At 42.0% G+C, this 26059-nt stretch overlaps 1 protein-coding gene across 1 annotated transcript; it reads right to left on the bottom strand.

The window, feature by feature from the left end:
* Positions 1-17879: 17879 nt before the first annotated feature.
* Positions 17880-25256, bottom strand: GHSR (growth hormone secretagogue receptor). Its single transcript, XM_079155166.1, is given in 4 exon segments — positions 17880-21282; positions 21285-21584; positions 23986-24913; positions 25096-25256. Coding segments are annotated over 3 exon segments (1224 nt in total). The 5' UTR covers positions 24782-24913; positions 25096-25256; the 3' UTR covers positions 17880-21154.
* Positions 25257-26059: the final 803 nt, after the last annotated feature.

Raw genomic sequence — 26059 nt, 5'->3', positions numbered from 1 at the left:
AAAAGGTACACTCATACATTGCTGGTGGGGCTGCAAATTGGTGCAGCCACTCTGGAAAGCAGTGTGGAGATTCCTTAGAAAACTTGGAATGGAACCACCATTTGACCCAGCTATCCCACTCCTTGGCCTATACCCAAAGGACTTAAAATCAGCATATTACAGGGATACAGCCACATCAATGTTCATAGCTGCTCAATTCACAATAGCCAGATTGTGGAACTAACCTAGATGTCCTTCAATTGATGAATGGATAAAGAAACTGTGGTATATATATACAATGGAATATTACTCAGCCATAAAGAATGATAAAATTATGGCATTTGCATTCAAATGGATGAAATTGGAGAATATCATGCTAAGTGAGATAAGCCAATCTCAAAAAACCAAAGGTCAAATGATATTGCTAATAAGTGGATGAGGACACATAAAGGGGGGAGGGAAGGGTTAGTGTTAGGGTTAGAGTTAGGGTTAGGGAGGGGGGCAAGAATGGAGGAAGGAAGGACTGTATTGAGGGAAAAGAGGGGTGGGGGGAAGGGAAAAAATAACAGAATGAATCAAACAACATTACCCTATGTAAATTTATGATTACACAAATGGTATGCCTTTACGCCATGTACAAACAGAGAAACAACATGTACCCCATTTGTTTACAATAAAAAAAAAAAAAAAAGAAATAGAAGAAACCATCAAAAGTCTAGCAACCGAGAAAAGCCCAGGACCAATGGATTCTCAGCTGAGTTCTATAAGATCTTCAAAGAAGAATTTATATCAATACTCCTCAAAGTATTCCAGGAAATAGAAAAGGAGGGAACCCTTCCAAATGCATTCTATGAAGCTAGTATCACTCTGATACCAAAACCAGGCAAAGACACATCAAGGAAAGAAAACTCTAGACCAATATCTCTTTTTGAGATGCAAAAATCCTTAAAAAAAATTCTGGCAAATCACATACAAAAACATATTAAGAAGATAGGGCACCATGATCAAGTGCAGTTCATCCCAGGGATGCAAGGTTGGTTCAATATCTGGAAATCAATAAATGTAATTCATCACACCAATAGACTTAAGGTTAAGAGCTTAAGTTTATAGACTTAAGGTTAAAAATCATATGATTATTTCAATAGAAGCAGAGAAAGCATTTGACAAAATGCTCGTCATCCTTATAACACTAGAAAAAATAGGGATAATAGGAACATACTTCAACATTTTAAAGCCTATTTATGCTAATCCCACAGCCAAAAATCATTCTTAATGGAGAAAAACTAAAAGTATTCCCTCTAAAAAACTGGAACAAGACAGGGATGCCTTCTTTCACCACTTATATTCAACATCATCCTTGAAACACTACAGAGCAATTAGACAGACCACAGAAATTAAAGGGATATGGACAGGAAAAGAAGAATTCAAGCTGTCACTATTTGCCAATGACAAGATTCTTTATTTAGAGGATCCAAAAAACTCCACCAGGATACTTCTAGATCTAATAAATGAATTCAGCAAAGTATCAGGATATAAAATCAACACACATAAATATAATGCATTCTTATTCATAAGCAATGAATCATCTGAAAGAGGAAAACAACTCCATTCACAATAACCTCAAAAAAAAATTGGGAATCAATTTAATAAAAGAGATGAAAGACATCAACAATGAAAATTACAGAACATTAAAGAAAGAAATTGAAGGAGACCTTAGAAGATGGTAAGATCTCCTATGTTCTTGTATAGGCAGAATTTATATTGTCAAAATGGCCGTACTTCCAAAGGCACTATATAGATTTAATGAAATTCCAATTAAAATCCCAATGACATTCCTCATAGAAGTAGAGAAAGCAACCATGAAATTCATCTGGAAGAACAAAAGACCCAGAATAGTCAAAGCAATTCTGAGCAGGAGGGTGATGCAGAAGGTATCACAATATCAGAACTTAAACTATACTACAAAGCAATAGTAACAAAAACAACATGGCAGACAGGCAGACCAATGGTACAGAATAGAAGACACAGAGACAAAACCACATAAATACAGTCACCTCATACTAGACAAAGAAGCCAAAAACATACAATGGAAAAAAGATAGCCTTTTCAACAAATGGTACCGGCAAAACTGGAATTCCATATGCAGTAAAATGAAATTAAACCCCTATCTCTAACCCTGTACAAAACTCAACTCAAAATGGATCAAGGGTCTAGGAATTAGACTCTTCACCAAATAGAAGACAAAGTAGGCCCGAATCTTCATCATGTTTGCTTAGGATCAGACTTCCTTAACAAGACCCCCAGAGTGCAAGAAATAAAAACAAGAATCAATAAATGGGATGGATTCTAACTAAAAAGCTTTTTCTCAGCAAAGGAAACAATCAATAATGTGAAAAGAGAGCCTACAGAGTGGGAGGAAATCTTTTCCACATTTACTTCAGACAGAGCACTAATCTCCAAAATTTATAAAGAACTTAAAAAACTTTACACCCAAAATACAAAGAACCCAATCAATAAATGGGCCAAGGAACTGGACAGACACTTTACAGAAGAAGATATACAGGTGATCAACAAATATATGAAAAAGTGCTCATCATCTCTAGTAATTAGAGAAATGCACATTTTAACCACCCTAAGATTTCATTTTACTCCAATTAGAATGGCTATTAAGAACACAAGCAATAATAAATGTTGGCATGAATGTGGGGGAAAAGGCACACTCATTCATTGCTGGTGGATTTGCAAATTGGCATAGCCTCTCTGGAAAGCAGTATGGAGATTCCTCAAAAAACTTGGAATGAACCCATCTTTTGACCCAGCTATCCCACTCCTTGGTTTATACCCAAAGGACTTAAAATCAGCATACTACATTGATGTAGCCATATCAGTGTTCGCAGATGCTCACTTCACAGTAGCTCTGACTGTGAAACCAACCTAAGTGCCCTTCAATTGATGAATGGATAAAGAAACAGTGGTATATATACACAATGGAATATTATTCAGCCATAAAGAAGAATAAAATTACGGTATTTACTGGTAAACGGATGGAGTTGGAGAATATCATACTAAGTGAAAAAAGCCAAGCCCAAAAAACCAAAGGCTGAATATTTTCTCTGATAAGTGGATGATGATACATAACGGTGGTGGGGGGGCGAGGGGACCATGAGAAGAATGGAGGAACTTTGGTTGGTGTAGACAAAAATGGGCAGGAGGCAGTGGGGGAAGGAAAGATAGTGGACCGAGACAGACATCTTTACCCTAGGTACATGTATGATTACACAAATGGTATGAATCTACATTGCGTACAACCATAGAAATGAAAAGTTGTACCTGATTTGTGTACAGTGAATCAAAACGTGGTCTGTAAAAAAATTTTTTTAAATTTTAAAAAGATAAACAAAAATTAAATCAATAAACCTTTTGAGCCCTCAATATGTATTTGTTTGGTTCCTCCCCATTTTGAGGGATATATCATAATGTTTTCCTTTTGTAAGTTTGCAAATTTCTAAGAACCTCAAAAGCTGTTTTTTAGTTTTTAAGCTCTTTGGTACTCCATTGGTTGACTTCTCTCATCAAAGGTTTCAACTGATTTTACTAAAAAGACAATTGCATTAGGAGACTCACAATCCCATTTTAGGATACTAAATAAGCACAAAGTTATTCTTTAAAACCACAAGCACCTCCAAACTCTGATAATGGGCAGCAAAGAGAACATGGGCACTGCCATTCTGAGACATTTTAGATTGTGCTTCCATTACTCTGCGTGTTTATGCATATGTACATGTGGGTGTGTTTTTTGTGAATTTTGGCATTTTGACTTCCATTTTAGTTGATAAAATATCACAACTTCTTGGGACGAATCATGAATCAGCGGGGACCACAATCAGTTCCAAGGTCTGCTGTCTTTTCCTCAGGGTTTGAAAGTTGTTAAGAACATTGTTATCTTGATGCTATGACCCACCCAGATTCTATTTATATTATCACTCCAGAATGAATACATTCAATTTCAATGGAGAACTTTTTTTTTTAACCAAAATTATAATTATGTTCTCATATAATGTAAAATGTTTCACTGTGGCGGAAAGACTTCCAAAAGCTTCATGTCAAGTCCATCAGTTGGATAAAAAGGCAACCCATTAGTGAGATTAGCTCATCTTTTATTTAAAGCATCTGATGGCATTGATACAAATTGAACTCATTCGACTGTGTGCCAAGATCGTCTTCAGATAATAGAGTGGACACAGTAACAGATGTCACGAACTTTTTGCACATGTGTAAGAAACTATAGAACCTAAAATGAGTAAAATTAATTTGGGAGAGCAATTATTCATTTAAATGAAAAACCATGCTGGACACACTAAAATGTGATTATCTTTGGGTATAGCCTTTTTTTTTTTTGGTACCAGGGATTGAACTCAGTGGTGCTTAACCACTTAGTCACATCCCCAGAACTTTTTAATATTTTATTTAGAGACTGAGTTGCTTAGGGCCTCACTAAGTTGCTGAGGCTGGCTTTGAACTCACAATCCTCTTGCCTCAGCCTCCAGAGCTGCTGGGATTACAGGTGTGCACCACGGCACTCAGCAGGTGTGGCTTCCTTAAAATAATTACTAACTTGATTAGATTCATAGCAAAACTGACAATTTGTTTGTTACTATTGTGACAAAAGTGTTCAGTGATCCTCTGAAGGAGGGTTGCCCCACCTCTATTTTCTGTCCCTATTGCATGGGTACCTAGTGGAGAATATTCCCTGCTTCCCACTGACCCAGCTGACTGACTGCCTGGTGACTTCATGCATCTTGAAGGCCACAGTGAGAGCCACGTGTGACTGGAGAGAACGGGAAACAGCCACCTAATCCTTCTGCCATCACCAAAGCAAGAGACAGAAGGAGGTGAAGGTCCTCAATGTCATTGTCAGAGACACTTTTTTTTCTAGCAAGTGTTTCCTATGCTCCTTGAAAGGGGAGGCTTAGTTAAATCACCCCAATAAACAGAGAGCTAGGCTATAGCTGGTGTATTTTTAAGTTCATCATGTGTTAAGGAGAGAACTCTGTGAAAATAAATCTCACATGCTACTAGACAAAGCCCTGGCAGAGGTTAGACACAGGAAGTAGAGATCTGACAACACCCCCGTCCCGGCTTACTGTAAGGCAACTACTAATGACATGTCCTAAAGAAGAAAAAAAAAAAATCCAGAGCAACTGCTAACCAGATGAGAGGCCAAGAGAGCAGGAGTATCCAGCACTCTCACAGGCAGAGGGGACACCTTGTCACCCCACTAAGAACCTGGCTCAGCCTAGTGTTTCTGGGAGCCCCTGCCACCTGATGGGAATTGACCCACAGAATGACACACTCTCTAGGTCTCAGGGACTCTGGAGACTCTCTGAAGTGTTATCTATTTGGATTTATTTGTTTCAACTTTTTATTAAAGATGTATTTTTTAAAAATTGACCCACAAGGATTGTACATATTTATGTGGTATAGCATGGTAATTCGATGTGTGTATAATGATCAAATCAGAGTATTTAACATTTCCCTCTCCTTAAACACTTACCATTTTCTTTGCATTGGGAAACTTTGGACTTCTTTCTTCTAAGTCTTTATGAAATATATAATAAATTGCCATATCCTTGGTTTTCTTCTGTATGAAGGGAACCAATGATTCTCTATTTTGTAAGTGTTTCTACAAAGGGGTTAGAAGAGTTCTTAAATTGATTGCTGGTGTCCAGTGCTGTCCCCTTGCTCTCTTGAGAACCCTCACTGATGTTCAGGCCACCCTAGAGGAGCATGTGGTAGGGTCCCTGCTCCAGCACACCCCTCGACTTCTTCCCCACAAGTAACGAGATGTCTGTTCCTAAATCTGTCTAGGCCAAACTGCACTCATTATTGTAACTACTTAATTTAAAAAGACATGAACTGATGGAAAGTGATCGCAAAAAGAATATCATTGTTTCTCTGAAAACCATACTGAATTCTTTGGAAAGGCTCCACCAAGGCAAGTCATTAAAAAGCTCGTTCAACTCCCTCCCATTGTCTCAACTCCCTAAGATCACCCTCCCAGTAATGGGAACAAAGCCCCTAAAGCTGTTCCAAGAAATCAGCCCCAAACAGGGAGTAAAAGGGTAAATTGAGCCAGATAGGCAGATAGTGCTCAAACAGTAGGATTACCAGAAACTATTGACCAGAATCTACGCCCTGTTGTAAAACATTGTGAAACATGTCGTATGTTATCAGCAAAACCAGACCCCCTTTGAAATTTCCCGGCAGCTTTGTTCTCCTTTTCCCTTTCATGTGCGACCCCTCCCGATGTGTGGTCTCTGCCTTTATAAACCTACAAGATTTTCTGCTAGGGACTTGACTCCTGGACTCCTGCGTGAGTCATGAGTCGGGTCCCAGCGCACTGGAATAAACACCTCTTGCGGTTTGCATCAAAAAAAAAAAAAAAAAAAAAAAAAAAAAAAAAGCTCGTTCAAGCAGATGTGACTGAAACTGCTGTCAAAATTGGGGTTGAGAGGTCTTAAAGCTATAGAAGGATTCTACATTCAGGTTTTTCACATGTGGCTTAGGTTCTTGCTCTGGAAACTCAAACTGGACATAATAGGTTGTCAGCAACCTGCTCAATCATGGTAATAAGCAGAGTCAACAGGCACTGGGCTCTTCTGTGTGTTACCTGCTTCTGTACATGTGTTGTTGTTTGATCCTGTCAATAGTTGAAAATGAGTGCTTTCAGCATTCCTATCCTACTAGTAAATAAACTGGCACTGAGAGAGGTTAAGGTGTATTGATTGTCCAGTGTCACGTGGCTGGTAGATGGTGCAGCCACAAATAATTCTACAACTGTTTGGCTGCTGAGTTGATGTGTACTCCATGGGCTTTGTTCCTGGAGGTTAGAATCTTGTTTTAGTTTGGATGTGAAGTGTCTCTCAAAAAGCTCCTTTGTTAATGTAGGAATATTCAGAGGCAGAATAATTGGATTGTGAGAGCTGTCACCTAATCAGTCCACCCTGGTTTGAATGGACTAAGTGGGTGGTAACTGTAGGCAGGTGAGGTGTGATTGGAGGAGGTGGGTTACTGAGGGTGTGGCCTGGGAGGGTACATTTGCTCTGTGGCCCCTTCCCCACTTTCTTCTCTGCTTCTGGGCTGCCATGTCCTGAGCCACATCCTCAGACACATCCTTACTCCTTACCTTTGGCCCACAGTAATGGAGTTGGCCTACCATGGACTGAGTCTCTGAAAACAAGAGCCCAAATAAACTTTTCCTTCTCTGGGTCTTGTCAGGTATTTTGGTCACAGCAATGTAGACTATCACAATTCTGAAAGAAATAATTTGTTCAATACAGGTTCTGAGGCAGGAAATGAGGTTCAAGTGGTGCACCTGTGGCCAGAACTGTCAGGAACTCAGAAGATTGCACAATCTCCTTTCTCTCCCTCCTTCTGCTGACCCATCCTGAAATTATTTATTTCACAAATGAAGATGCAAATATCCCCTGGGAGATGATCCAAGGGATCACTGCTAAGTAGACCTATGACACCTTGAAAAACATGACAGTGCCTTGTCAATGCCTCAGCCAAAGCTAAATTTGTAGCTGCTTTTGCTAACCTCTCTTAAATTCCATAAATGGTTCACGAAGTTGCTGGAGACCTCTGCCCAGCTGGGGTCAAGGACAGACAGAGATGACTGGAAAAGTGTTCTAGGTAGCAGAGCACCTAGGAAAGGAGGCCCCAGATGAAGCTGCTTCACACTCCCCTAAGTGACCAAATGATAATTGAGGTCATTTCATGAGCACCTACATGGTGTCTGGTGCTTTCAATGGGGAAAGGAGAGGTCAAGGAACTCTCTGAAGCTGCAGTTATAGCAGCAGTGCTGGAATGCAAACAGGATGTCTGCCCTCCCTTGAGGAAAGATTATGTCCCACTGAGGAGCTGCAGAGGCCCAGAGCTTAGCTTTAGGGTATGGGTTTGAAAGACATGGCCCTGAGGTCTGTGCTCCTCATAGAAGCCAGGCAAAGCCAAGGTCTTAGAAACAGTCAGAGGCTGAGAGCAGAGCACAGGAGAGTAGGAGGAAGCCTGTCTGTCTATCATAGCAACTCATTTTTCCATTTCCCATTTTTGCAAGGATTGATACACATTCTTTGTAGGAATGTCAGGAACCCTGAAGAAAAGTTTTCAACAAATGCAGAAAAACACTGCTAACACTTTTGGTATGCTGTATTTTTTCACTCTTTCTGCTCTGTGAACATTTATTCTTTATAAGTGGAAGCACCCAGAAAATGACTCCAGACATAGGAAGTCACACAAGAGATTTTAACAAACAAACAGAGTGTCTGCCCTTAAGTGTGAAAGAGAAAGAGCGAGCACCAACAGCAGGGGAACTACCCTTAAGTAGTGGAAGACCAAGGGCTAATTGGACCAATGACTAACAGGGAAGTTAACAATCTAGATTGAAAAATAGTGTGTGGGGAGGGGGCAGAATCAGGGGAGAAATGGCTACAGCCTTGTTCCTTTCATTCCACCATTTTTTTAAAATAAGAAGATCCCTTTTGGGAGTATGGGCAAAGATCCATCGTCAATGACTGCTTCCTGCTGGACATGGGTGTAGAAATGATTCAGGGGAAGGAGATGTCATTGCAGTAGGTGGGGGTTGGGGACTGGAGAGTTCCCCTAGGGAGTGCACTTGTAGCTGGGCTCCAATTCATCCTTTATAAGGTCCTGATAGTTCTGAAATACAAACTGGACAGATCTATTGGGGAAAAATTCCAATAGGAAAATGGCAAACAAGGTAAATAGCAGGAAAGGCAAGAATGTAGCTGGCAGTCCAGTCCTCATGGCTGGGTGTGGTTGTCTAATGCCTCAGTGTTCTGGTTCTCAGCTTCCAGATTGGGAAGAAGGGTGGAGGTCTTGATGACCTTCAGTCTGAGGCAGAGAGGTCCCACTGGGGTGGCCAAGTATTTGGTTGGAAGAAGCCTGAGGGTTATAAGCTGGAGAGGAGTTTGTGGATTGAGAGTAGAGCTTCATCCAAGAAATGTGTAGCCATGCTGGTAAATCTTGCACCTTAACAGCCATTGGCATAGCCAGGATCACCATATGGGGTCCCTGCCATTTAGGAGATAGAGGGGACGTGGCCTCCTGAGGAGGAGAGATAAGAATTTGGTCTCCTTTTTGAAGAGGTTGAGCCAGGGGGCCAGACAAGAGTCTGGCGGGGAGGAGTCAGTGCAACCAAATAGGAATGTATCAATGTGGTTTAGAAGAGGAATGAATATATGAGAAGGAAGAGGGGAAGAATGGGAGGACAATATATCAACTCAGAAGGGGAGATAGTGGCAGGTTTCCTTGGGAGCAAATGAAGATGCAGAAGAGCAAGAGGCAGAAGTTTAACCCAGTCAAGGTGAAGTTCCAAAGAAAGTTTAAGACATTTTTAAGAGTTCAGTTTATTCATTCTACTTTACCCGATGACTTTGGGTGAAAGGGAATATGGAAATGCCAAGGGACTCCAAGAGCCTTGGCAAGTTGTTGGGAAACTTGGGAGACTAATTTAGGCCCATTATCTGACTGGAAGGTGGTAGGCACTCCAAAGTGAGGAAAGATTTCATGAAGGATGAAGGTAGAGACAGTTAGTGCCTTTTTGTTGGAAGTGTGGATGACTTCAACGCATTCTGAGAAGGTGTCTACCATGACCAAAATGTATTTAGATTTTCTTACTGTGGGCATGTGAGTGAAGTCAAGTTGCCATTCTACCCCTGGAATGGCACCACGGGCCTGGTGAGCTGGAAAAGTAGGGGATCTGATGGCTATAGGATTGGTTCGTAGGCAAACTTCACGTGTGGAGGAGAGTTCTTTCAGAAATGAGATGTCAGAGGAGGATAGTTGCAAATGAGTCTTAGTGAATTGTAAGAGTGAAGAAAGCTTGAGGTGGAATAGACTGTGGAGGTAGGAAAGTATCTCCCTGTTGGGGGCAGTGGAGGTAAGGGATCATGGGGAGTCATGATGGGAGCTGGTGTGGATGATAGGGCCGCTCCTCTAGCCTCCTCATCTGTCTTGTTATTGCCTGAAGAGATGAATGACTGGTCTGTCTGATGAGCTCAGCAATGTACAAGGCCTGTGGTTGCTGAGAGGTGAAGAACCTCAAGGAGGTTTAGGATGTAGCTAGAGTTGGTGATGGACTGCTCTGTTGTGGTAAGAAGGCCACTCTCTTTCCAAATAGTGGCATGGGAAAGGATAATGTAAAAAGCATATTTAGCATTAGTGTAGATTGTGAGAATTTCTCCCTTTGTGAGGGTGAATGTGTGAGTGAGCGCAATTAGTTCTGCCTGTTGGTTGTTGGTGGCATTAGGTAGTGGTCCTGACTCTACAACCTTTTCCAGGAGACAATGGCATATCCAGTCTGTTGGATCCCTTCATGGAGAAAAGAGCTCCCATCAGTGAACCATATGAAAGTAGGGTGTGTAAAGTCCCCCCCTGAACATTGGAGGGGCAGGGTGGTAACACTTCCAGAATCTCAAGGCAGCATGCTGAAGCATGTATGTCGGAAGGCAGGAGTAGGAGGGTGGCTGGATTTAAGGAAGGCATGTCTTAAAGTAAATGGAAGAATCCTCAATAAGACCAATTTGCAAAGCTAACACCCAACAGGGTGGTACAGTTTGCAGACCCTTATAAGTAAGCAACTTGGACAGATGATGAGGTGAGAGCACTTCAGTGGGAGACCCAAAGGATAGTTTTTTTTTGTTTTTTTTTTTTTGATTCCTGGGTTAAGACAAATGCAGCAGCTGCCAACACCATAAGACATGGTGCCCAGCCTCTTATTGTGGGGTCTAGCTTTTTTGATAGGTATGCCACTTGACCAAAGGTGGGACCAAGTGTGTGTCCTAAGACCCCCAGAGTGAACACACTTTTCTCAGAGACAAACGGGTAGAATGATCTGATGATGTCAGGGAGGTGTAGGGCTGGGGCTTGAAGAAGAGCTTTCCTTAGGGTCTGGAAAGGGGCTTCCGCTGGGTTGAGGAGAGGTTCAGTGGGAGCGCCCTTTGAAGCTTCATCCAACGGGCTGCCATGATGGAAGAAGTTGGGATCCAGGATTGTAAATACCCTGCTGGCCCTAAAAAGGAAAGGATTTCTTCCTTGGTGGATGGAGTGGGCATGTTCTGCAACAATGCTTTTCTCTCTACAGTGATGGCCTTAAATCCAGGTGAGAGACTGACTCCAAAGTAAATAACCTGAGGTTGGGAAAGCTGTACCTTTGCTGGAGAGACCCTATGCCCTCAGTCAGCCAGAAAATTTAGAAGCTTAATAATGTCTCCTTGGGAGTCCTCAGGAGAGGGACTACATAGAAGATCATCAACATACTGTAAGAGAGAGGAGGAAACGAAAGAGAGGCAAGATCATGAGACAGTGTTTGGTCAGAGGTGAGGGTTGCACCAAAATCCCTATGGGGGAACTCTCCAGGTCAGCTGAGAAGAAACTGAGTGAGAGGGTCAGTCCAGGGGAAAGCAAAGAGTTCCTGTGAGTCAGGATGAAGGGGACAGTGAAAAGGCATCCTTCAAATCCAACACAGAGAAGTATGTGGTGGAGGAGGGGATAGAGGAAAGCAAGGTGTAGGGATTGGGCACAATGGGGAAGATGGGGACAACTGCTGAGTTGATGATGCAGAGATCTTGCACCAAACAGTAAGATCCATTAGGCTTTTTAACAGCCAGGAAATGAGGGTTATGGTTGAGTTGGTGGGGTGCAGGAAGCCTTTCTGCCTTAAATCCTGGATGACTGGTTGAAGCCCTAAGAGGCTTCTTTGGGAAAGGGGATGTTGGGCCTGAGCTGGGTAGAATGTTGGTTCCTTCAAGCAAATGAGTACAGGCGAGCATGTAGCTACAGAGGGTCTGTGGGTATCCCAAACCTCGGGGTCAACAAAGGAGGAAGACAGGGGACAGGAAGACTCAGGTTGGGTTGTATGTTCCTGCAAGGTCATGAGAGGAGGAATAGCAGAGGAATCTTGGTGGAGGCACATGGTGGGTGAGAAGGAAATAGAGGCACCCAATTTGGTTAGGATGTCCCCAAGAGGGAAATGGGACACAAAAGAACTATCAAAAAGAAATGAGTGAAGCAGATTTGTCCAAATATGATAACTTAATGGAGGGGTTAGTAGGGGGTGGTATGGTTTTCCCTCTACCCTGACAATAGAGAATCTTGCAGGGGAAGTGGGTCCCCCAAACTCCCACAGTACTGAGAAGGTGGCTCCAGTATCTATGAGGAAAGGGAGTTGCCTACCTACCACCATAAGGGTCACCTGGGGTTCCTGAGTGGTGATGGTAGTTGGGTGTAAAAGTCCCAGCCCCTTCAGTCATCCAATGCTAATCCCAGTAAGTCACTGGGGGAAGAGGGAGAGGGTGACCTGGTACTTCTCTGAGCACCAGGGCAATCCACTGCTCAATGTCCTGGTTTGTGGCATTTTGGACAAGGACCTGGGGGCTGCCAGGGATTGGGGCAAGTCTGTGCCCAGTGGCCCTCTTTTCTCACTGGAAGCATGGGCCTGGAGGTCTTCTGGGAGCTGGGGTGCCCCTAGTAGTGGTCGGCTGGGTAGGTCTAGCTGACTGAAAGGATTTTAGTTTTTGTGTTCTTCTTCCCTTCTGTTATACATCTTGAATGCCACTGCTAGAATATCTGGCTGTGGGGTAAGGGGCCCCATATCCAACCACTCAATTTAGCCTTTATGTCTGGGTAACTTTGAAAAAAAAAAAAAAAAAAAAGTCATGAGTAGCTGTCATTCCTCTGAAATTTCAGGGTCCTTGTTAGTATATTTGAGCATGGCCTCCATGAGGCAACTGGGAAAGGTGGATGAGTTTTCAGTTTTATCCTGTATACTTCCTGAAGTTTATCATAATTATTGGGTTTAATGGCAGCTTTATGGAGACCTGTAAGGACGCAGGTTTGGAACTCATCCCTTGCAGATGCCCAACCCCTGTATTATAGTCCCATTGGGGCTCCCTCTCTGGTACTGCTTCAGCCCCAATGGGGTGGGTCAGGTCAGTGGTGAATCTCATTTGCATTAGACTCTCCTATACTCCTCAGGGGTCAAGGTGTTGGACATGATCATATAAATGTCATGCCAGGTAAGGTCATAAGATTGAGTAAGATACTGAAATTCCTTAATGAAGTTTGCAGAGTTGGAGGTGAAGGAGCCTATTCGCTTCTCTATCTGGGAAAGATCGGAGAGCGAAAAAGGAACATGGACTCTGATCACTCGCTTCACACTGGGCCACCTCCTATAGGGGGAATAGAACATGGGCGTGGGACCGCATGATGGAAGGACTGAGTGGGCTGGGCAGGGGTGGGGAGTGTGGAATCAGAAACAGAGCAGGGCAAAGAAGATGGAGGAGCAGGGGCCGGAGGGACCTCTGCCGCAGGGGACCAGTATGGGGGTGGTTCGTTAGCTGGGTCAAAGTCAGTGGAGGAAGAGGGATTAGGAGACGGAGAATAAGCCAAATGGAGGTGTTCAGGTTTGCAGGAAGAGCAAAGATCAGGTTTAGTATGCAAGGAGAAAGCTTGAATGTAGGGAAATCTCTTTCCATCTCCCTGAGCACTCTCAGAGGTTAAAAAGATCCCTAAGAATGTTGGAATCTGGAGTGCCGTTTGGTTTGAGGTCCAAGGTGAGGCGGAGGGACTCTAGATTAGCGAAGAGGCAACCCAGGGGGGTCTGGGTGGGGACTGAGAGTGAGCTGCCCATTGCCAGAGAGGAATTGGTGAACAAAGAGGTGAGGCATCCCTCGGCCCCCAGGGAATCACCCGAGTGAAGGACAGATTACCAAGGGGGGTTGTCACCCCTGCTAGATAAGCATCGAGGCTAAGCCTATAGAGAGCCTGGGTGGCTGGCTCCAGGACTTTCATAGAGACAAAAATGTCATAGAGAGAACCCAGGACTGGAAGTAGGTCTCCCAAGAGGCAGTCCTCTCAGGAAAGAGTCCCCTGTCAGCCCAGAGCTCTCCCCAGCAGTCAGTACAGGGGTTCAGCTGCAGTTGCAAGAACTGTGGTTGGGGGTTCCCCAACCCGAGGAGAGCCCCGGGGGTGCTGGACGCTCAATGGTCACTTCCTAGATCTGGCAGGCTGTTTAACCAAAGGCCACAGGAGAAGCCACTTACTGAATGAGGCCAGTGTCTAGATGTGGAGGAGAGGGTCCAGGCAAATGGAAGGTGAGACCTGCATCTCCGGGTCTGGGGTGACAGATGGGATTCCACTCGCCTAAGTGGGAGTAGAAGAGCTCATCTGAGTCACAGCACCAATGAAAGCACCCAGAAACCACTCCCGACGCGGGAACTTACACAAGAGATTTTAACAAGCAGACGAACAGAGTGTCTTCCCTTAAGGGTGAGAGAGAGAGAGAGAAAGGGTGCCAATAGCACGGGAACTACCCTTAAGTAGTGGAAGACTGCGGGCTACGTGGACCAATGACCGATGAGGAAGTTAACAATCTAGATTGAAAAATAGTGTGTGAGGAGGGGGCAGAATCACGGGAAAAAAGGCTACAGCCTCGTTCCTTTCACTAAGTTAGAACAATATGCTTTTTCATTTACTAGACTTGAGTAAACATTTTATCTGCATTATTAAAATTTTCCTACAATATCATTCTTATTGGTGCATTATAATTACACAAAGCAGTGAGATTCATTGTTGCATACTCATACATGCACACAATATAACAATGTAATTCCTTCCATTTCATTCCCTAGCACCTCCCCTTTCCCTTACCTCTTCTCTCCCCTTGTTTTTCTTCCTCTATTCTACTAGTCTCCCTTCTATTATCATGAGATCCCCCAATGCTGCTCTTCAGCATATGAAAGAAAACCTGAACCTTGACTTTCTGAATCTGGCTTATTTTGCTTAACATGATGCTCTCAAGTTTCATCCATCTTCCTGCAGATGATATAATTTTATTTTTCTTTATGGCTAAATGAAACTTCTTTGTGTACATATGCCATATTTTCTTTAGTCACTCATCCATTGACAGTCTCCTGGGTTGGTTTTATAATTTGGCTATCGTGAACTGTTACAATACCATAGTGCTCTAGGATGGGGTAAATAAGTACACTAGCACCTAACCATCTGGGTTCAAATTCCAGCCTTGCCATTTCCTAACAGCATAATAAAACTTTTCTTGTCTCAGTGACCATCCTACACACATACACACACACACACACACACACACATGCACACACACACAACATGCACCACACACAAACACATTCACATAGGGACAATAGCAAAAACAGCAGAACCTTCTCCAGGTATGTTAGATTATATGAGAAAATGAATTGAAAGCCTTTAGCTCAGTGTCACATATATGGTAACTTTTATCATAACTGTAATTTATTTAACCAATTCCTTATTCTCAGACATTTGGATCTTTTAGTTCTCACAATTATAAGTAAGATGAACACCATTACTTTATTGTAGATAACTTTTGTGCTTCTCCATAATCATGTGAAATTATCAGACTAAATTACCAGATCAAAAGATATGCACAAGTTGGGCACAGTGGCACACGCCTACAATCCCAGCAGGTTGGGAGGATGAAGCAGGAGGACCTCGAGTTCAAAGTCAGCCTCAGCAACTTGGCGAGGCCCTAAGAAACTCAGTGAAATCCTGTTTCTAAATAAAATACAAAAACAAGGGCTGGTGATGTGTCTCATTGGTTAAGTGCCCCTAAATCCAATCCCTGTTACCAAAAATAAAAAAATAAAAAATATGCACAAAGATATGCAAAGTTTGTATGTATTTCATATAGACTGTCAATCTATTCTTCTGGGGAATGCAGATTGGTTAATATGAATTTGATGGTCCCTGAAGGAAGCTGGTTAGAAAATCAGAAACTGATTCTGAGTTGCAAGTCATAAACACGGAGCAACTAGTGTTTGTTACTTGACCCCAGGGTTGGCTGTGGGAATGTACCTAAAAGAAAGTGACAGGAATTAGATAGATAGTAGAATATTTTAAGATCTCTTAATTAAAAAATAAAAATTCACCGCATTTATTTGTTCTCTAATTTTGACTTTGGCCCCTTGTTATAGTTTATATATGCAATGTCTCCCAAAATCTCATGTGTAAGACAACGCAAGAAAGTTTAGAGGTGAAGTGATTTGAGTTCTGAACACCTTAACCTAATCAGTGATTAATCCACTTGATTGAATGGACTAACTGGGTGGTAACTGTAGGCAGGGAGGGTGTGGTTGCAGGAGGTAGGTTACTGAGGGCATGCCTTTGGGGTATATATATTTGTCCCTGATGAGCTGAGCTTAATCTTGCTCTGCTTCCTGGTGGCCATGTTCTGAGCTCTTTCCTCCACCACTCTCTTTTGCCACGATGTCCTGCATCATCTTCTGCCCAGAGCAAAGAAGCTGGTTGTCTATGGACTGAGACATCTGAAACCATGAGCCCCAAATAAACTTTTCCTCTTTTAAAATTGTTCCTTATCAGGTCTCTTGGTCACAGTGGAGAAAAAGTTGACTAAAATACCTCTGGAATGTCTGTAAGATAGTGCTGGGTGATAGATAATCTTTTCTTTAAACTTTCATTTCTCTGACCAGTGTTCCTGAGTAGTGGCTGAGTGCGTGATGAACAGGAACCCTCCCTTCCCCTGACACAAAGGCTCCTGTTCTTTGGGTCACATGTTAGTGCAACACCATGGACAGTCCGTCAGCTTGATGAGGGGCAAGTTACAAGGGTTAGGGAGGGATCATAGTCCATCACAGGGTCCCCTACTTTTTAAAATGCAGGAAGTAGTTTGCTCATTATTAAGTTTTGGAGTCCTTGAAGAAATAAAATTCTTTATGACAAACACCTGATAGTTCAAAAATGTATACTTCAGAAATTTAAAGGACAAAATAGATCTTGGACCAGAGGTGAGGTAAAATATCCCAGATACCATGTAGAAAAAGTCAGCATATGCTTTTAAAAGATATTTATTAAGCAAATATTTGGTTATGGACACTCAAAGGAAGAAAAATCAATGCTGATTTCATAAGACAAGTACATGAGAGCTACAGTAAACTGTTCTTTAACATTTACAATGTTAAAAAGAAAGAAATACAAAGCAAATACTATCAGTGACATTTGTGACACATTATGACAATACAAGTCAATCAAGCAAGTACAGTATTAAATTCTATATAGATCTAGACTATACTACATATTAGTGAAACAAGAAGTTACACTCTTTGGCTATATTTACACCAGAAAACGTTTTCTAGAATACTTAACCTATATTGCTAAAAGTTTTTGTTTGTTTGTTTGGTCTAGGGGTGTGTTTTGGATTTGAGATGTTAAAATACCACAAAATCTTTCAAACTGTTCTTCCTTGATACACTCTGACTGAGGGAGAAAGAAATTCTTCTAGGAAAGAACATTTGAAAACATTTGGGCCCAACTTTTTGAGTATTTACATGAGGCATGAGTTTTGAGGGTGTTAATTGTTTTATCAGTTTTAAGGTTAGTTGGTAGTCTTTTGAGCAAAGATATATACAGTGCTGCAACATTAAATATTAATTGGAATTCTAGTAAATAGTCAAACAATTAGGAGGGGAATAAACAAGAAAGCTTTTTTTTTTTTTTTTTTTCCTTTAGGATGATAGTTCTGTCAATCAAAAGAGCTGTCCTCCAGTGTCCTGCTAGAGTAAAGGAAAAACTCAATAACAAACCTCAGTCAAACTTTCCTCCTCACCTGCTTCAAATTTAAGATTATTGCCAGGGAATGACATGACTAAATTCATTTCACATGAATACATAAGAGATGTGACCTTAAAGCAGGGAACTTCTATCACAAAGCTGATGCTTTCTGTTGGTTTTGACTAGAAATTTATTTTCTGGATAAAAAATGTGTATGCTATCAATTCACTGAATTAATATTTGTTGTCAATCACCCAGACCCATTACAATTATATACATCCTGGCTAATGCTGCAATTTAAATTGCAAAAAACCATAGGAAACTCATTAGCTGATGAATCAAGTTAGACATAGTTTTATCTGTTAATGACATTATTTACACTAGATACAAGATAGCTTTATTCTATTCATTTAAACATTCTGGTGAAAAAAATTTTATATATGTATATATGTATGTCACATTTTAAATATGTACACACTGTTTTTTAAAAGACAAAAGAGTGTCTTCAGGCACCAGTCTTGCAAAAAATCTCACAGTTTTTTAAAATATTAAATTCAAGTATGAGGATAAATGGAAAAGAAAAAATAACTGAAACTGTTAATGTTACACTAAAAATTGTAAATTGTGATGATTTCAGGTTCATAATAAAAGCATTTGCATGAAAAAACTGGTATTTGAAGTCAAATCCCATCACAAGAATCTTCATTACAATAAAAGTTCACCATAGTGGTAGAGTGCTTGTATTTAATTCCTAGCAACACACACACACACACACACACACACATACACAGAGATGACTACTAAGATGGTTTTCAAGGTGTGACCAGGCACTAGAAGCATTTTAAAAATTCCATTACCACGAAACTTCCAAAGTTAAATAACTCATGGCAATGAATGTTTTCTTTAAAGCAATCATTAAAGAGTTCTTGCTCACATAACAGTCATTCTCTCTAATGAAAATGATCCAATCCTCGATTTTGAGATAGTGCAAGATGTGGTGACAGAAGCCTCATTGCTGTGAGGAAAGTGGAAAAATGGTCAGATATTAAAAAGAAGCCAATTTCTTTGTTTTCCCAACATTGATGAAGAATGTTCCAAGTTTGATTATCACTAGCAGACACATTAATTGTGTCTACAAATTTTATTGGTTCACATGGGAACAGTCCAGTTCAAATTTATTTGGGGTCAAATACGTAACACGGTGAAATAAAGAGCCCCTAGAAACTTTGGGGAGCCATTTAATACAGTATAACTGGAGATGTTTACTTTGTAATTTAAAGATACTTATCAGTTACCAACTATAACAAAACTCTCAAGTGACTGTGAGCTCTCTCAAGATAAATAAAATCCTTGATTTATTAATTGTAGAAATTTAGAACACAGCAGGCACATAATAAATGTTTGTGAAAATTTTGCAAACAATTTTCTTCAAAATAATTTCCTCTTTTCCCTGAGTCTGAAATAATATATGGAAAATAATAGGATATAATAATATAAAGCTACAAACAATAAAAGCAATGGGTTGGAGAGGACAAATTAAAGTCCTTTTCTCTAAATGTATCTGCTGAGTTCCCAGATTGACCAGTAAAGGGCTGTGGTGTCCTTGTTGCATAAACTATTCCCTAGAAGTGACTTATGCTAGGATGGCAGTCACAAACTCACAAGAAACGGGAAACCAGTGAATAGGTGAAGAAACTAATTGGAAGTGGGTTTGTTTTTCTCCAAGACAATCAACTATGAGATAGAAGGTAAGCTTCTCTGTTGTTGTTTATTTCCTCTTTGGGATTTACTGAGCACTGCTTAGGATAATAATGCTGAATGTCCTAATAATATCTCATGGACCTAATATGTTTGTGTACTTTTTAAAAATATCAATGGGTTTCTAAGAATTAACTGAAAGATTAATTTGCTAAACTTCTGTATTTAGACCAAATTGATGGTCCAGTTTTAGTGTCCAAATGTATTTCAGAAATATTTCTCTAGAGAAATAATTCCAATTATGGTTGTATTTTGATGTCACAAAAATAGTCAATCAATTATTTAGACATGGTAATCATTTCTTTGGGTGGGTGAAAAATAATCATGGCGGTCATTTCTCTAAATTACTTAATCAGTTCCATAGTTAAAACAATAACCTAAGGAGGAAGCTGTTTATATGACCATGTTGCATGGGATAATGGAAGAAATAATTTTCAGAATAACACATTTAATATGCAAAGAGTTGACTATACAGGGAGCAATGTTAATATAAATGAAAATTTTATCTTTATAACTGATACATACAAGATTTAGTTGAAGGTGTCACCTTATTCATAATTATGATTAAGAGGGAGATCAGAAATTCCAATAAACATATCTATCAGATAAGCAGTGGAATGTAAAAAGCCAAACTAATTTGGAGACAGAACATGGCACAGACATTTTGAAATAAATGACTTCATGATTTTAAAAAGCTTTGACTATCATCATGCAGTAGCATTTATGGGATTCTGAGTCTTTCACATGAGCCTGCCTTCACCATTTCAAAAATTTCAATCTTCATTACATTTCCTATAAGCTTGCCAGTGTAAGTTATAATTATACTCTTATTCACAAACCAAAGCCTTAAGATGGGCTTAAGTGTTTTTGTTAAGCCAAATAAGATGGTTTGTGATTACCTGCAGTTTTTATAAAATTTCATTTCCTGAATATTAACACATACAATTAATCTTAAAATATATCTTATATACCCTCTTACATTCCTTTTCCTTGGTTTTTGGTACGGTTTTCAGGATTTGTCACTCTAAATTCTACTATGCTAATTCACTAAATATACATTCAGGGAAGGGGTACTTTTAAAAAACCTTTTATGTAAGATTAATGGTAATTTCAAATATATACCAGAGCTGCCTCCTTTAGTATGGTGACCTATAGCCACATTCAGCTTTTGAGCACTTGAAATGTGCCTAGTATGACTGAAGAACTGAATTTTTAATTTTAACTCACTTTAAAAACTTGGTGTTTTATAGCTATGGGAACACTTTGAAGAGTATTTTGATAATTTAAGCTGTCGGATCTACTTTTCTCACCTGTAAGTTTGATGAAATCTAAATGCATCAACTATTACTGATGAAAACTTCATGTCCAATTGAGGAGGGCAGTGAGTGTGAAAACATGCTGACCTTCAAGGACTTCCTGTGACAAACAGAATGTAAATTTCTCATGAATCATTGTATAATGATTACTTATGTGACCTGCATTATGTTCCTCTTGGACAGCACTGCTCTAGAGCTTTATGAAAATTGCTAGTTTTTAAAGTCATGTTTTAAAATTTTAATTTTAGTGTCATTTTATTTAATCAAATAATTATGACCTTTATGAGATGCCCTGATTGCCCACTCTGCACCTCTTCCTTTCTCTGAATTGCAAGGCACCAGCTGCAGGAAGCAAATCATAGATGGGTGGGGGATATGTAGGAATAGCGTGTGAGAATACTGGTGAGTGTATAATTAAATCATACTGCTCATACCCTACAAATTCTCTTTTCTTTCCCCTAATTGTTTCCAGATCCAAGTGTCCCTAATTCCAAAACTGACCTCCAGCTTCCTCCCAAATTCCATTGTGCGATGGCTTCCAAAGTAGAATAATAAGCGATGACTATGCTCAGCAATGTATCCGTCATGTATTAATACTAGATTTTGTCCAGGCCCGGGAACTTTCATCCTTCAGAGTGGAGAGCTTTCTCTGGGAGAAGGATTCAAATCCCAGAAGTTTCAACACCGCCACCCGGTACTTCTTGGACATGATATTGTACAGGATGGGGTTGATGGCTGCGCTGAGGTAGAAGAGGACAAAGGACACAAGGTTGCAGTACTGGCTGATCTGAGCAATATCCAGAGAGCCGGGCTCAAAGGATTTGGAAAATAAATACCTCCCCACGTGGAAGGGCAGCCAGCAGAGGATGAACGCAAACACCACTACCGCTGAAAGGACAATGGGAGAGAGAGATGTCAGTTCCAGAAATGTTACCGCAAATGACATTCTATTTTTAAAACTTAGTTGTTTTGCGTATGTATAAGGCGGACACTAAGAAACACTATGTACTGCTCTTGACGTGGAGAGACGCTGTGCCCTTTTTTTCCCCTCCTCCATTTTAACAAAGACTGACTGAACCAACAGTTCACGATTTCTACTGAGCTCCCGAGTCACTTCTAGTTAAGAGCTGTTCGATTTTGTGATTGAGTTGACATATTGACTCAAATGAAGAGAATTTTTTCATAGTAATCCATCATTTTAAATGTTTTAGATATGACACAAACATATAGCAGGTAAGGTACTTTATCATAGCTGTGAAACAGAGTTTCCTGGGATTCCTTGGATATAATATAGACTTGCTGTGTTAAAATCTGTAGGAAGAACATCAGGGTACCTGCCTCTCCACTTCTCTCCTCCTCTCTCCCTAGATGAGGATTTACTACAATCTTACCAATGTTGGTCTTGACCTTGAACCCTACCGAGTTCAGGTGATTTTCCCACCTCAGCCTCCCAATGGCTGGGACTGAAGGGGTGGGCTGCCGTGTTGTCCAGCTTGCTTTCTTTTTCTTCTTCTTCTTTTTTTTTTAAGTTTTACAGAGGATTGATTTTTTTTTTTTTCTTATTTGCAGTACTGGGGATTGAAAACTCAGGGGTGCTTTACTATTGAGCTGTATCTCCAGCCCTTTTTACAGGGTCTCCCTAAATTGCCCAGGCTCGCCTCAAATCTCTGCTTCCTTCTGCCTCTGCAAACAGGATTAAAAACCACTGAGATGTCTATGTCACCTACAATAGACCCAAGTAAGGTATAAAAGGTCATTACACTAACCAATATTATCATCCATTCAAAACTTAATTTTCATGTAAGATTTTTTCCAAGACTTCTAAACTTTTAGATTAAGTTTTAAAAATTCAGAAACAACAGGAAAAAAATTTTCAGTCCTTGTACCACTTTAGTGATCCCTTCCAAATTGGCAAGGAAGAAGAAAATTAACACCAAGGATGCAACTAAGGGTTTTTAAAAACTGCAGGAAATTACTAAACTTATTCTCAAAACTAAGTTACATAGTAAAAACTTAACTGCCATAGCAGCCTTGTGAATCTCCCAGGTGAGAGCTTGGAGTGCCCTGGAGGACATGAGCAGGTTTACAATCCATGATTCACATTGGGAGAATCACTGGTCTAGAAATAAAATCTGACATTCCTTTAATAAACTCTTGTAATTTTAATATGCAGGATCTTGGGTTTATAAAATTGAAAATATGAAACCATCCTGAAATAACTTCTAAGAAGCATTAAATATGCCAATGATTATGAAATGGTGATTATAACATCCAACTAATATAATATCAGATGCTGGTTTTGAGAAAGCAAGTAGAATTGCTATTTTGCTTGGATATGGACACATTTCCATTTGGTACTTCACTTGTACCACACACACATCTTAAAGAGATTGACCTCATGCAGTAAACATTCAGCACACCAGTTGTGACACTGCATCCAGATGTTCCCCGAGGGCCATTTAAGGGTAGTAAGTTCTGTCAGCTTCCACCATCTCCCTTCTGCTGTTGGAGCTCTGCCTGTCCTCGTTGACCCTACCTTACCCTACCTTACCCTATCTTACCCTACCTTACCCTAGTTTATGCCACCTGGGCAGACAGGTAATCATGACAACAAACAAAAGGAGACCACAGCACTGATTGTCACTGATTTCCTCACAAAGCCGTGTAAACAGCAGCAGGATAACAGAGTTGACGTGATTACCCAAAATGAAAATGCAGGGCAGAAAACAAATCAGAAAACTGAAAGAAAAAAATGAATCATCTCTAACAAAATGATCCAAATGGAGCATGTTTTTGGTTAAACTCACCACTGAATAGTTTCTGGATCCAATGCCTGCTTTCCTTAATGTAACTTTGATATCCACAAATTCTATTTGAAGCAGGAAGCCTAACCTCAACCTTTTATGAAATATCTCAGTTTTGAAGCGTGTTTTGGGGCTGATACATATTAGATTTTAGGGAACTACAAAGGTGGGTCATTTTTCCATGAAGGAGAGAAAGAAGATACAAGAAGAAAGGACAAAGAGAGAGAGAGAGACCCAAAGACTGTTCAAGACCACAATTACCTAAAGGGACAGGTGCAGGGGGAGAAGGGGAAAAGGGTTGGAAGGAGGGGATCGGGGAGTCAAGGAAAAGAGGGCGGGGAGATAATACTTGAGAGGCATAGAAACAGACCCAGAGGAATGGGAGAGACTCTGGGAGAAATAGATTCGGGATCAGAGACAAGTGGGAAGGCACGCGGGGAGAGGAGAGGCCCGGGAGAGGAAGCCCGAGGGTGCCCCATACTCACCCAGCATTTTCACGGTTTGCTTGTGGTTCTGGTCTCTGAGCGAGGCGCCCACCGCCGCATCTCCGCGCCTCCTCCGCCACAGCTTCCTGCCGATGAGACTGTAGAGGACGGTGAGGCAAAAGACAGGCAGGAAGAAGAAGACGCTGGATACCCACACCATGACTGTGAGCAGTCCTGAGCGCACCGCGAACTCGGTGGCGCGGCACTCGTTGGTATCCCGAGGGTCGGTGCCGTTCTCGTGCTCCACCCCGACTAACACGAAGATGGGCCCGGCGCTGCAGAAGGCCACAGCCCAGATGACCAAGATGACCAGTTTCACCCGGCCCTTGGTGACCACCACCTTCGCCCTCAGAGGGAAGCAGATAGCGAAGTAGCGCTCGACGCTCAGCGCTGTGATGGTGAGCACCGTGGCGTAGGTGCAGCTCTCGCTGACGAACTGGAAGAGTTTGCAGAGCAGGTCGCCAAAGTTCCAGGGCCGATATTGCCAGAGGCGGACGAGGTCGAGGGGCATGCAGAGGAAGATGAGCAGGTCGGAGAAAGCCATGCTGGACAGGTAGAGGTTGGTGGTAGTGCGCAGTTCCCGAAAGCGCGACACCACCAGCATGGTGAGCAGGTTGCCCGCGATGCCCACCACGAAGAGCGCCACACAGGTAGCTGTGACGCCCGCCAGGAGTGGCGCGGGGAAGAGCGGCAGTAGCTCGTCCACCAGGGAGTCGTTGCCGGGGACAGCCTCCCAGTCCAGGTCCGCCAGCGTGAGGTTGGGCTCCGGCTCCTCGCTTGGCGTCGCGTTCCACATGCTGTCGGCTCAGCTTCACCGGCACTGAGACGCAACTGAGCTGGGAGTCTGGACCAAGCTGGCCGGGGAGGAGGTCCCCTTAGGCACCGGAGAGTGTGAGGAAGAAGCAGCAGCGGGCGCGCAGGAAGGATGCTTGGAGAGGAAAGAGACGGGAGCGAAAAGCATAAGTCCAGTGGGAAGGTGAGACAGGAAAGGAGAGGGAGAGAGTGTGACCCACTGCTCTCTCTAGCACCTCCCCTTTCCTCCACCCTCTTCCCTAAAGTCCCTCTCTCCCAACCCAGCCTCCGACCCGCGACCCGCGCTCACACACGTACCTATCACCGGAGCAGCCTCGCTTGGCTTTCACGCTCTCCCTCCAGCTGCATCTCGCACTTCCCGAGGAGTCCAAGCGCGGGAGTTCCGCAGAGTCAGGGATCTGCAAAGCTGGAGCGTGAGTCGCTGTCTCCCGAGCCTTGGGTGCTAGCGTGGCACCAAAGGACAAGTCATTCCAGGGGCGGGGATGAGAACCACTACGAAGGAGGGAAGCATGCCTTTCAGTATCTGGGCCCCGAGTTCTTTCTCAACAAGAGTAGAGTTGACTGCACCTAGTGGGGAGAAAAAGTAAGTGTGCCCACCTCTGTTGAAAAATGGGTAGGGGAAAAAAATGAAGGACCTCGTGGTTGTATTCGGATTAGAGGAGACAAGAGCGCACTTGGGAAGGCCCTAGGCTGTCCTGGAACACATTATCTTGTTCAGGAAATGTGACTCCTTGTTCAAGGTCTGGAAGACCAGAGTTGGATCACCCATTAGGTTTGGACTTCTGAAGAGGGTAGAATCAAGATGGGTGAATAACCCCGTCCTGGATCCCAGTCTTTTTACACTCCTCCAACTTGGCGTTGGTATGGGCATGCAGTATGCGAGATCAACTTTGCCTAATGAAAACTAAGGAACGGTGGTAGAGGAAGGAAAGGAGCATCCGGGAAATGAAGATGTAACTAATGGGCAGGAAGAGGAAGAGAAGAGGCTGTGAGACTGCACACGTCGAGGGTGCGCAGAGGTCAGCCATTTAGGTGCTGTGTTTCCTTGGGCAAGGTCTTAACCTTCTGAGCTTAGGTTTTGTTTGTTTAATTGCGAAAATACTGTAAGGACCACTGGGAGAGGATTTCAAATGTCTTATTAGGGACACATTAGGCACTCAATAAAAAAATACCAGCTGCTTTGATGCTATTGTGGTTGCTGTTCAGAAGCAGGAGCTGTACTCAGTTGAAATGGGTCGGAGGTCTCCCCTACACTCATGAG

Source organism: Sciurus vulgaris (genome assembly GCF_902686455.1).
Source record: "Sciurus vulgaris genome assembly, chromosome: 10".
Lineage (NCBI taxonomy): Eukaryota > Metazoa > Chordata > Mammalia > Rodentia > Sciuridae > Sciurus > Sciurus vulgaris.
This window is presented reverse-complemented; position numbering and strand designations above follow the sequence as displayed.